This window comes from Drosophila innubila (assembly GCF_004354385.1).
Source record: "Drosophila innubila isolate TH190305 chromosome 2L unlocalized genomic scaffold, UK_Dinn_1.0 4_B_2L, whole genome shotgun sequence".
NCBI classification, from domain to species: Eukaryota; Metazoa; Arthropoda; class Insecta; order Diptera; family Drosophilidae; genus Drosophila; species Drosophila innubila.
Window position 1 is genome coordinate 11,765,371 of NW_022995372.1, and position 13,677 is coordinate 11,779,047.

The 13,677-nt window shown below is 36.8% G+C and overlaps 1 protein-coding gene across 3 annotated transcripts; it reads left to right on the plus strand.

Annotated features, from left to right (window-relative positions):
• The first annotated feature begins 154 nt into the window (after window positions 1–154).
• LOC117780198 (protein diaphanous) lies at window positions 155–10,996 on the plus strand. 3 transcript variants are annotated; one of them, XM_034616631.1, is made up of 5 exons: window positions 155–406; window positions 3,197–3,519; window positions 6,700–8,655; window positions 8,716–9,246; window positions 9,844–10,996. In XM_034616631.1, the coding sequence occupies exons 2-5, from the start codon at window positions 3,198–3,200 to the stop codon at window positions 10,314–10,316; spliced, it is 3,282 nt and encodes a 1,093-aa protein (XP_034472522.1). In that variant the 5' UTR covers window positions 155–406; window position 3,197; the 3' UTR covers window positions 10,317–10,996. The 3 variants fall into 3 exon arrangements, with proteins under 3 accessions (XP_034472522.1, XP_034472521.1, XP_034472520.1); XM_034616630.1 differs by lacking the exon at window positions 155–406 and adding an exon at window positions 2,938–3,130; XM_034616629.1 differs by lacking the exon at window positions 155–406 and having other exon boundaries at window positions 6,700–8,656; window positions 8,717–9,246.
• Window positions 10,997–13,677: the final 2,681 nt, after the last annotated feature.

A 13,677-nucleotide genomic window follows, 5' to 3' on the forward strand; every position in this document is an offset into this window, starting at 1 on the left:
AAAAAACGAACAAAAATTTTGCAACAAAAAAAATTCTAGCTAAAAAAAAAAGTACACAAATTTAGAATACCTTTTTTCGAAAATGTTCTTTTTTTTAAGTACAAAAAATCAAACCAGATCGGAAATTTTTACTAGAGTGGCAACACTCCGAACACACCGCTTGCATTCATATTTTTTTGTATTCGTGCCAAACGACGAATGGAAAGCACAATATTTATTTACGTGTTAAATTGTTGACAAAGTTATCTATAAGCGAACGCACGTAGACGACCCTTAAAATTTATGTGAGTTTAGCCATCGTTTAATGCGCCAACAAAACAGCAACAAGTGGTGTGACCACAAACAACAGCAGCAGCAACCTCAACAACCGCAGCAAAGCGATCACCAAAAATAAATAATATAAAAAAGTAAGCGAATTTCTTCCAGCTTGGCGTAATTTATTCGTATTGCTCGTAACTTTGGGTAGTTTATTAAAAATTCGCTTTGTAATTTCCACGCATAGTGTCTTATGTGCGTGAGTGTGTGTGTATGTGTATGTGTATGTGTAAGAGTATGTGCTTCAAAGTGCGCTGCGCAGCTCTGTTTAGGCCAGCGTCGCGTCGCGGCATATAAAGCAAACAAAAAATCAGCCAGCGCACCCAATGACAACAAAAACAACAAGCAACAGTGACTGCGACAACACGAAATGGAACATGGAACGGGGGGTGTTTGACTGCTCTTTCTGATTGTGTATGTGTGTGTGAGTGTGTATGCCTATATGTGTGTGTGTTCGCCTTTGCCAACCAAGCCATTATTTTTTCAGTCTTATGACGTAAACCACCAAAAATCAAAAGTGAGCACATATCCGAAACGAAGGTGAGCGCATTTATGAATTCGTATTCGAATTCTTGTTTTGAGTCTTGTCTTTCTCTTGGTCTTATACACTGCGGTAGGTGTTGTAGTTGTTTTTAATCGTCACTTCTTGGAATTTGAGCAACAGACTACGTTTCTTGCATTTGGTGTCCGTTTCAATTTTCAAAAAATTTGAAAGCCCGCCACACGTTGATTGTTTACAATTGGCATAGTTGTTGCTTCTATTGTTGTTGCTGTTAATATTCATTAGGTATTCACACGATAGGCGGCTGCAAAGTGCATTTGCCTCGATGTAAACAACAATGCGAGTGCACAGCATGTTGTTGCATTTGGCCTATTCAACCAGTGAAGCGATTGTTGCAACAGCAAGTACAACAACAACAGCAGAAGCAGCGGTAAATTCTTGAGCTAAAGAAATCTTGTTGAAAGCATTTCCTCCTCGACATAAAAAGAAATTGTTGCCCTTCTGCTTAAAGTAATGTACATATGTATACAGTGGCTCACAGCTTATTTGACCCACTGTATTACCCATTTGAAATGAATTTGTTTTGCACTAGAAAGAAAATAAAAATTACACTTAAATATTGTTTACTCTAATCTTAATGTTTTTGTTTTATTTTTAATACCGAATTAAGCATTTAAATACTAAATATAGTTTAAAATGTAGTGGGTCACATAGGCTAAGAACCACTGTACATGCTCTGTGTGAAGATGTTGCCGCTATTTTGCAATCCCGACCAGACACATTTGCTTTAGATCATTCACAGCGATATTGCTGCTGATGACAACATCATCAAGCCAAAACCTGTCTGCCAAATGAATCATTAGATTAACATATTTTTTCTAAGCAATCCCATCGATGGAGACGCAAAATTCAAACTTAACAGACAGAATTGCATTTGAATGCCGCCACATGATTCACACACATTCACACAGACGCATCTAACGATGACCCCGCGCAATTTGTTTTTTTTTTTTTTATCGCTTTTTTCTGTTTACGCGCTCTTCTCCCTCTGCCTATCATACAATTTGTTATGTTATTTCCTATTTTGGTAATTATCGCGTCACTTTTTGCATTCGCTTAATAATTAGGCTTAATGTTTATGTACTTAGCTACTTTGTTTAGCTAAAGTTTTCACTTTTTTTTCAATTTAATGTTTTCATTTGCGAAATTAATCAACCGTTTTCACGTACCACGTGCCCAGTTCTACAACCACTTCACAATTAGCTCTATTCCCTTTCCCTTATTTTTATTTATTTACATGTTAATTTGTTAACTAGAGATGGACTTAATCATTTTGGTACGATAATTATCGCATATTTAAAGTTGTATTCAATTTAAAAATGTAGTTTGCTTACAATTTTTAAGATAACTAAGCAAAGTGCTAGTGTCAGAAATTTAGTTGTTAACCATTTTCACAGTCGCAACAATCGACAGACACGTTATGGTAAATTTACGAATACGAGTGTTTAAAAATGAAATTAATTTAAATGAGAAGCGCTCAGTAGTTTTATGTCGATTTAATGAAAAGCTCAAATTACATATTAAAATGTGACAATTGTAATATTGTTTTAATGCATTTCAGATACATTTTATCAAGTGTTACAACAAATGTTGGGATACTTAAAAGTCAATCTAAAGCAATTTCAGGAATACTGACAATTGGCGTTAAATTGATTTAATAATTGTTTGAAAACATACTGCTGTTAATCTTTTTTAATGATATGATATACATCTTTTTTTTGACAAAGGAAAAAATTCACAAATTTGTTTTTTATAAAAAAAAATAGATATCTATAAGCATAATCAACTAAAATTAAATAAAATAAAATAAAACCAGAAACCATATTTATTTTTACATAATAAACATAAATAGAAATTAAATTTATAAAATAAATATATAAAATTTTATAAAATCAAATATTTGTTTTTTGTTCTTTGTCAATAAAAATACTTTGCTGACTGTAGACATAAACGGTCATCTTTAAAAACAACTTTGCGCCCCGCTCCCGATCCTTTGTTATATAGTAAATGAGAAAGTAAACCGGCAGCATCACTGATAATGAGGCAGCTGATTTGTTGGGATGTACAATTTCTTGTTAGTGCCGCGTTGCAGCTCAATGCGTGCGGTTCTAAGAGATTGCATTGCCTCAAGTTGTAAACACTTAACAGCTGTTCAGCTAAACAAAAGCTGCGCATGTCCAAAAAATAAACACACACACTAAAGAATCTATTGTACATTTGGTAACCAAACAAAATGCGTCTAAAAAATTTTGGGTTTGAAATTGCTTCTATTTAATTAATTGTTGTGATTTGACTTATTGAATTTAACGCATTTTGCAGAATGTCACGTCATGAGAAGTCAAAGTCAACGGGCGGCGGCCTGCTGGAAAGCTGGTTCGGTCGTCCCTCCAAATCGAAGGGCAGTGGGAACTACAACAGCAACAGTCTACCACATGGAGTTGGACGACCCGTTTCCACAGATAACGATGGTGGGTTCAGTGTGGGTGAACTGGAGCGGCATATTCATGAGTTGAGTGAGGCACAGGTGAATGCCAAATTCCTCGAAATACTCGAGGATATGAATATACCCAAGGATAAGCGAGAACCGCTGCTCAGTAAATCAATTGCGGAGCGTCAAAAAATGATTTTCATGCATATGAAAGGTAAGAGAGAAAGAGAGACACCTCAATTTATAGATAAGATTAATAACAGCTAAACAAATATCTCTTTATTGTATTGTGTTGCAAGTTTCCATTGCATTGGCCAATTCACTGGTTTCTCCTATCAATTATCGCCTTGTGTTTACGTTGAAATGGCAATGATGATTCATAGTCGCATTTTAGGGGAATGTGCTAGTGTGTTATCAGAGCTTGTATAAGATATAGATAGAATGCCTTATCTAAAACGAAAAAGTATTGCAACAAATATTATCAAATTGTTTTAGCCTGAGTGTTCACACAGCTTCTACTTCCAACATTCCCTAACTCCCCGACTGATAAGCTTGACTTGTCTCGTTGCACATTTCAATTAACTGGCCTTAATCATATGCAGATCGTAACTGTAACCGCATAAACTGTTTAACTTTATACAAAACAATTGCTTTTAATTCGCCCACCTGCCAGCAACGCCGCCAAATCCGGGCCACCCACAACACAAAGTTGTTTTATTAATTAACTCAAGCGGCGCACGTTCCCTTCCTCCCTTCTTCCATCCTCCCTTCCATCACACGGCTTAAGTATTTTTATGAACACTTTACTCTTTTGTTTATTGTACGTTTTTAATAGACTTACAGCTTTTTAAAAATGAATGTGCTTAAAGATCGAAAATAAAATACCCTGCAATAATATAAAGCACAATATCACTACCCATAAATTTATTGCTGATTTACAGATTTCAATTTAATTAATTTAGTAAAAGTTCATTAGTTGATTTCCAGATTACGATTAAAGAAGTTTAATAATCACTTTATAAAAGCTTATTAAAATTAATGTGGTTTTAGATGAAAAAAATTGAATTATAAATCTGAAAAGGTCACGCTCAACATCATTGTCAAGGACTTACAGGTTTCAATTAAAGCTTTTTAATAAACATTGGGTGAAAGCTCATATTAAATAATGTACTTATTGACAAACAATTTTATACCGTGTTTGAAAACTAACTGATAGCTCATTAATTAAGTATACTGAAAGATAGAAAATTTCATGAAATGAATACAATGTATCCACACAATAATCACAATTACTACTCTATATTAAAATAGTTGAGATTTAGCGATGGATAAGTGGATTACTCTTATACATTTAACAACTTGTAATTAGCGATAGCTGTTAATAGAGTATCTTATGGAGCTTGTATGTTTTTCTTAAAGTTAATCTGGGTGCTTAGCAATATAATAAACCTTATCGCTTAAGCATAATTCTCAAGATCAGCACTAATTTATCAAATAAAATTAAATGGCGTAGAAGGAGAACATGTCTAGTGTAATTTAGCGCATCAAGCTGATAAGATATAGTCATAATTGTTCTGTCTGGGCATGCTAATAGATGCACAATGTAGACTGCAAGATACCCTATAAAATGATCCAAATACCACAATAAATGGATATTTTAAAGCCAATCAGTATTTGTGTATATTTTCAACAGAATGCTTAATATAAAATACAGGGTATATTAGATATGGTACAAAATAATTTCAATATTTCACGTCGCTATAAAAGTAAACAACCATTTTCCATTTTTTTAATTTTGTTTTTCCACCTGTTTCTACTTCGACGCCTTCTTCTCGATGTTTACGATCAGCAATTGGATTTATCATCGTTCGTTTGTTGCTCATTATTGCACAGCATTTATTTTGAGCTGATTTTGTCATACTCTACTCTGTAGACTCTCATATTGTATTTATGCACGTATTTGCACATTACGTGTAAGATAAATCAGATGACAGCTTTTCGATCTATAAAGTTGATGCACTTGAATTCGTTTTCTCCCTTTTTAAGCTACTCACAGAGAGGACTAGAGAGACAGAGAGAGAATTGTTGTTTTGTAGCATTGTACACTTGAATTTTGCACTTTCGAGCTATAATAATAATAACATCAATCAACTGCAAGGCGTCTGCATTGAAAGCACTTGACGTAATTTAAATATATGTTTTATATGTATGTACATATATGTATTTCAATGATTATTCTTAATAATAAATATAAGAACATATTTGCTCATCTGGCACATTCTGTTGGGGATTTTTGATAAAAGTCAAGGTTACATTTTGAGAAATCATGGAGCAGCGTTTCCTCCAGCTGATAATGCCTCACTCAACTCTATAGTATTATGGACCCAGCAACGCGCGTAACTGGAGCGAAACGTGCAATCTGCAGTACAGTGGAGGTTGCTTAAGACTAGCCGATTTTCAATTTAAACTGTAAAATAAAAGAAACTTCACATTCGAATCAGGGAATAACAACTAACCGTTTCATTTTTAGTACCGGAACTGAAACCGTAACAGAAATTAATTCTCATTCAAGAACCGAAAACCGAAACGCTTGTACCGGTACGGTTGTGGTAAAGTTGCTAGGTGAAACTCATAACTTGAAGAAATCTGACCTCGTAAAAAATCATGTCAAAATTAAGAAATATTTTGACTTGTAAAGTTCCTAGGTCAAAGGCTTGAGCAACTTCGAATATCATAACTTTGAAAAAACTTTACCGATTTTCGAGCGGAATGTCATTTTGTTCATGGTTTGGTATCTTAATTTATTATTGTTTATTATAATTCCTCTGGATCTAGATATTTACTTCGATATGTTTAAAAAAAAACCGAAGAAGTAAACTGAAATAGAACCTTTTATCGAAATAACTGTTTTGGAACGTACCGAAACCGAACCCGTAACCTTTATTGGTTTCGGTTTGATTACTTGATTCGAATACATTAAATGTAAATGGATCTGCCATTAAATTAAAATAATAAATCCCAGTGATTGGGAATACAATACGAATACGAAAAGTAGAAGTTATTTTATAATGGTGACGATATTTAACATTGTTGTGGTTATTATTGTTTGAGTCTAATTTTGAAAATTTTATTTATGTTATAACAGCAATGATGATGATAATGTATTCGGGATGAATACAAAGTAGGATGACTAAGTTTAGACTGGGAAAGTAATAACTACAAACAATTCTAATATAAAATATCAGTGGGATTATTTGTATATTCAGTTGGCGTAACATTTTTCCTACAAATATAGTAATAATAAAATTTTTAAAAATATAAACATTGACTTAAGACAACTAGATTGTAATACAAATACTATTTTATTTAATTTTCAATCTCTACTCGATTGCAGGTAAAAATCCAGCGGAGCGTAGCGCGAATTCTCGCTTCGAGAAGCCCATCGACTACATAGAATATCTGCAGAATGGAGAGCACAGCGAACCTAAGGTTTATCAATGCGTGGAGTCGTTGCGTGTGGCGTTGACCAGTAATACGATATCCTGGATCAGGGAGTTTGGTGAGGCGGGCATCGAACAGATTGAGAAGCTCTTAACACGAGCTAAAAAGGATCGCAGCTATGGACGGATTGAGTTTGAGGCGATACGTTGCCTCAAGGCCATCATGAATAATACATGGGGCTTGAATGTCGTCCTGACACCGGATCAGCATAGTGTGGTGCTTCTATTGGCCCAATCGCTGGATCCACGCAAGCCACAAACGATGTGTGAAGCTATCAAGTTGTTGGCCTCCTTTTGTCTGGTGTACGAGCGGAATGGCTATGAGAAGGTGTTGAGAGCCATCACCACAATAGCAGCCACGTCCTATAAGGCGAGCGAGAGGTTTCGACCCATTGTGGATGCGCTGTTCGTATCGGATAGGGAGGATCCAAAGCGTGAGCTGGTCTGTCACAGTCTCATCTTTATTAATACGCTAACGAGTACGCCGACGGATCTCAATTTCCGTCTGCATCTGCGTTGTGAGATTATGCGTATGGGACTTTATGATCGGATGGATGAATTCACTGACATTGTAAATAGCAGCAACAATGAGGCACTGCAGCAGCATTTCAAGATCTTTAAGGATATACGCGACGATGACTTTGAGTTGTTTGTGCAGAACTTTGATAATGTCACCTTTAACATGGATGATCCGCAGGATTGTTTCGATGTTTTAAAAAATCTGGTGATGGACACCGCCTCAGAGCCGTATTTCCTATCGATATTACAACATCTGTTGTACATTCGCGATGATTTCTACTTTCGTCCCGCCTACTATCAACTGATAGAGGAGTGCATAGCGCAGATTGTGTTCCACAAGGGATATTGCGATCCGAACTTTGAGAATCGCGATTTCAACATCGACACATCGGTGCTCCTCGACGACATTGTGGAGAAAGCAAAGGCCAAAGAGATGCAGCGCTCGGAGGAGTATGAGAAGAAGATCGAGGCGCTTGAGAGTGCCAAACAAGAGGCGGAGGCCAAGGCGGCCCATCTCGAGGAAAAGGTCAAGCTAATGGAAGCCAACGGTGTGGCAGCGCCATCACCCAATAAATTACCCAAAATCAACATACCCATGCCACCGCCACCACCAGGGTCCGGAGGAGCCATGCCACCGCCACCCCCACCTATGCCAGGCATGGCAGGACCACGACCGCCGCCACCACCACCCATGCCCGGCATGGCAGGCGGTCCAAGACCGCCACCACCGCCGCCAATGCCCGGCATGGGAGGTGGTCCGCCGCCACCTCCAATGCCTGGGATGATACGACCTGGGGGACCGCCACCGCCGCCTATGATGATGATGCCTATGGCTCCGGTGCTGCCGCACGGACTGAAGCCCAAAAAGAAGTGGGATACCAAGACTCCCATGAAGCGCGCCAACTGGAAGGCCATTGTGCCGGCTAAAATGTCAGAAAATGCCTTCTGGGTAAAGTGCCAGGAGGATAAACTAGCTTCCGATGATTTCCTGCAAGAACTCGCTATCAAATTCTCATCGAAGCCCGTGAAGAAAGAGCAAAAGGATTCGGTGGATAAGCCAACTACGCTGACCAAGAAAAACATTGACTTGCGCGTCTTGGACGGCAAATCGGCACAGAATCTGTCCATTCTTCTGGGAGGCTCACTAAAGCATCTGTCCTATGAGCAAATTAAGATTTGTCTGCTGCGTTGTGATACTGCCATTCTTTCCTCCAACATACTACAGAATCTTATTCAATATCTGCCGCCGCCAGAGCAGCTGAAGCGTCTCCAAGAGATCAAGGCGAAGGGTGAACCGTTGCCACCAATTGAACAGTTTGCGGCTACCATAGGTGAGTAAATAGAAGTGAAGAATTCAAAGGAGAATCCCATTAACTTATCTCATCTTTCAGGTGAAATCAAACGCTTGTCGCCACGTCTGCATAACCTCAACTTTAAGCTGACTTACGCAGACATGGTGCAGGATATCAAGCCGGATATTGTGGCCGGGACAGCCGCCTGTGAGGAGATACGCAACAGCGCAAAGTTCTCGAAGATACTTGAGCTCATTCTGCTGCTCGGAAACTATATGAACACTGGCTCCAAGAACGAAGCCGCCTTTGGCTTTGAGATATCCTATTTGACCAAATTGACAAACACCAAGGATACTGATAACAAGCAAACGCTGCTTCACTACTTGGTCGATTTGGTGGAGAAGAGGTTTCCCGATGCGCTCAATTTCTACGATGACTTGTCGCACGTTGACAAAGCATCGCGAGTCAACATGGATGCCATACAGAAGGCCATGCGGCAAATGAATTCGGCAGTCAAGAATCTGGAAACGGATCTGCAGAATAACAAAGTGCCGCAGTGCGATGATGACAAGTTCAGCGAAGTGATGGGCAAGTTTGCCGTCGACTGTCGCCAGCAGGTCGATGTGCTGGGTAAGTAATAAGGACAGTGCCTTGAGTGAATTTTTAATATTTTCGAAAAGAATTATAAAAACTATAAACACTATTTAAAGGGGCCAAAAGAAGTAAAAACTAGCAAATTTATGCAGATTACAATATTTAGGATAAGAAAAAACTTCATAGTTTATTTTAATAGGAAAAAGGAGCCGTGAACGAAAATAACAGTTATAAATCCGTTTCTAATTTTCTTTTTACTTGGAATCTGCGATAAACTTCTATACATCATTTGCATAATTTAAACCATTTATAATATTTATTTCAATTATTTATTTTAAGGTAACGCAGGATCTCTTTCTTTAGATATTAAAATTAAAGTTATGAAATTAGCGTTATTCTGATTTATTTTACCAACCAAGAAATCTGTTGATTTGAATAACATATTTTTTCTTGCGTAATTTTTTAATTTTTGAGTTTCAAATTTGTTTTTTTTTTTTAATCTTAGTTTAATAATTAAACTTTTCGTAATATTGTTTTCGCCTTTTATACGCTAATTAAAAGTCTCCTGGTTTTGTGTGCCTATCATTTACTTTAATAAGAGTTGAACCAAACTAACAATTAATATGTTTACAGGCAAAATGCAGGTGCAAATGGAGAAGCTGTTCAAGGATCTTAGCGAGTATTATGCCTTCGATCCCAGTAAATACACTATGGAGGAGTTCTTTGGCGATATCAAGACTTTCAAGGATGCCTTCCAATCGGCGCACAACGATAACGTCCGCGTACGCGAGGAGTTGGAGAAAAAACGACGCATGCAGGAGGCTCGTGAGCAATCGCAGCGTGAGCAAATGGAGCGACAACAGCGCAAGATGGCTGTGGTGGACATGGATGCCGCACAGGCGCAGGAGGGTGTCATGGACAGTCTGCTAGAGGCTTTGCATACGGGCTCAGTCTTTGGTCAAAGAACTCGTCAACCGCGTCGCCAACGACCTGCGGGTGCCGAACGTCGCGCCCAATTGAGTCGAAGTCGTTCCCGGACGAGGGTCACCAATGGCCAGCTAATGACCCGAGAAATGATACTAAACGAGGTGCTGGGATCGGCGTAGTATGAATAAACCATGAGCACTTGGCTCCTGTGTACATATATAAATAGATATATAGACATCTAAGTGTTTAGACATTAACAGTGGTATCTGCAGCCTTGTTTATAACATCATCAATTGCTGTTAACAAAAGCTATTTGAAGTCGATTAATTTAACAGCCGCAAAGTGCTAGACAATCGGGATAATACCTACATCTGAAAATATATATTTTTGATATACTACTTTTTGAAATGAATGCGCTTTCTTGCTACTGTAAAATTTAGTTCAAATACTATTTGTTTTCGTTATGCCTCTTTTTGATTGCTTTTAATATTGTTTCATGTCACTTTGTTTTCAGAGCACCAAATGAACGATCTTAATGATAGAATTCCTTTTGTATTTAATATGATATTAAGTCACATATTAATTAAACTGCGTTAATTGCTGCTTTTTCTTTTAACTTGTTTTCTACTACTTATAAATATATATAAACGATTAGTTAATTCATCTATTTTCGGACAATGAGCATATGTATTTAAGTAATTTTATAATAATACTTAGTATCGGTACGAATTGAGCAATTAAACCATTTTTTGGAAATCAAAACTCATTAAATATGCATGTAACTTTGTAACTTTAATTTCGGAATTAAATTCCCAATGCTGAAAATTGTGAAAATAAAATCATACAGTATCTAAATGAAGTCTACGCTGGATTTGTGTTTTTAGTGAAAAGTGGTTAAGGAGTATAATGAAAATCAAATAAAGTAAAGAGATGAGAGATTTAAATTAGACTTATTTAGAAATTAAAACATTTCAAAACAACTAGATGAGTGATAACTTTTAACGAGCGTTTAAAAAAGATTAAATGGTAATCTGTATATATACTCGTACAACTTTTCTTGTTGACTAACTATATCTATTCAACTTTTCTTGTTGACTGTCTGTCTGACTGAGTCACTGTTATTGATGGTAAAAGTGTGGAAAACTGTCCTATAATATATATTTATTGATATTGAACGAAGCTACAAATAAGAATAGACAGAAAAGAATTATAAGAACCAATGGACTCAAAAAGCATTTTTTTATTGATGGTTATAATGATTTCTGAATTTGTCAAAAATTGCAAACGAATCAATATTGAAGCAGTAGAAACTCAAATTTTAACAAAGAAACCCGAAAACTGATTATTTGAAGAAACGTTAAAATCAGCTTTCTATGCTTCCTTTATGGTGTGAGCTTTAAAGACTATGAATGTCGGGTAAAAACAACTATAGTTTATTTTGTAATAAGTTTTGAAAAAAATACTGATTCATCATGATGATCTTTGCAAATTTTTTCATTTTATAAATAAATTTCGGCGTTTTCGTTAAATTATATTGCCGCAAAAGCGAAAATTTTAATTTGTCGCCGCTGTTGCTGCGGCACCCATAAATGTGTGCACAACGCAAAATGCACTTGCCCATTGCGGGGAAAGGAGATATGGGGAGAGGCGATCGGCGGCCACTTGTTGGGAGTCATGGCTATAAAACTTTTCAACCTTAAATTAACCGACAAGCGACAAAAACTCGACAATCCAATCAAACATCGCGTCAGTTTTTTTTTTGCCTTCGGTCTGCGACGGCAAATTTTATAGGTGTATTTGTATATGTATATGTGATCGTATATGTATCTGAGATTGGGGCTCGTGCAGAGTCGGTGCCCATCCGTATCACAGTTCTCTCGCTCGGTCTAATTGCCGCTTGAGTTTTGAAGCTGTTTTATGGCTTATGGCGCTGTGCTTTCTTTATGGATTTATTAACATAATTGCATTTTAAAATTTTCGATTTTTTTTTTGTTATTGTTATAAGTTGTTGTTAATGTTACGGGTATGGTCATATTCTAATTTATGAGTTGTGTGACTCATAATGCGATAGACATAGATGCATTAGAAGGGATTCGATTTTTTTTTATTGTTAACGGTTTGGTTTTGTTTTTAGAGAATCTTGTCGCCAGTGTTTACTTTCTGTTTTCTGTTGTCAGGCACGAGCATATTGCGCCTCTAATGACTTCCAGGTAAACATTATGCCCTATTACATGACTTGCCCGGTGTCTGGACCAAAAAATGGCCCTACCCTTCCTTTTGTACCTCAGATGCAGCATACAGAATTCTCTTGAATTATTGACGCTTTGCGAAAAAAAAGCAAACCAAGGAAAAATGGGCTGCGACCGCTTAATTGTTGTGCGAACTTTATGGCCACCTTCTATAGGCATTGTTTAGTGTCCTTTCGACTGCTGCTCTAGGTCGCGATTCCGATCGCGATCGCGTTTGAGTTCGCGCGATCATAAAACTTTAGTGCTGCCTTCAATTGTTTTACAATGTTTTGTTTTCGGGCATTAAGGGGTTTTTTGTTTAGACAGGACGATCGAAACATTTCAAATATGTATTTTAAAGTCCTCAGCGTTAATAAGTGAAATGTAAGTGTTGGCCTGCAGGACCAACTGCCAACAACTGCTGGCATGGCCAACAACTGCCGATCTTTTGATTTTCCCTTGTTGTTGTTGTCTGTGTGAAATTGTCCATTGTGTCACCTGAATGTATTTCCAATTATTCGCGCTCACCGTGCACATATTTTAAAAAGCAGGCAACATGCAATTTTATGGCATCAGCAACAATTTAGGGTCCAAATAATCAATGAATATGTTTTTTAACCAATACATGCAGTAATCAGAAAATCAACTGTAACGAATTATTCAATCGATGGAAGATATTTTAATATTTGACAATTTTTCTGTTTCTTTTAATTTTACAAAATGTATGATTGTTGAGATACTTTTTCGAGCTGTGAAAAAATACTACTATCTTAGCAGTTGTATAAATTTCTATCTTTATTTTTCATATTTAAAGTAATGACATCTAATTTGTATTCTATATTTTCACACACTTTTTGTTAAATTATTCTTTAATGTATGATCAATTTCTTAAGTGTTATAAGGTGTTATATCACTTGTGTTGTAATTAGTTTGATATTCATATGAAAACTTCAATTTCTTTGCAAAATAATCGGGGTACCATGAAGGCTTATAAAACAAATCCAAAATCTGAACATTAAAACGTTGATTGGTGCTTGGAAAATGCCAAAGGCTGAATGAATCGTATGTACAATGGTATAATAAATGAAATCCGTAGTTATGGCATTACAAACATGATTTTACAGCCACTAATTGCATAATGCATACTCGTATGAAATTACTTAATTAGGGACAGCCAACGGCAATAGTAGTTTATAGTACAAATCGAAGCAGTCGTAAAGGAAAAGGGGTCTGTCTTTCTACCATCTAAAAATTGCCATCGCCAAATGGTACCTGCCCAGGTCCAAGTCGAGGAGGCGGAGCTACCTGTCAT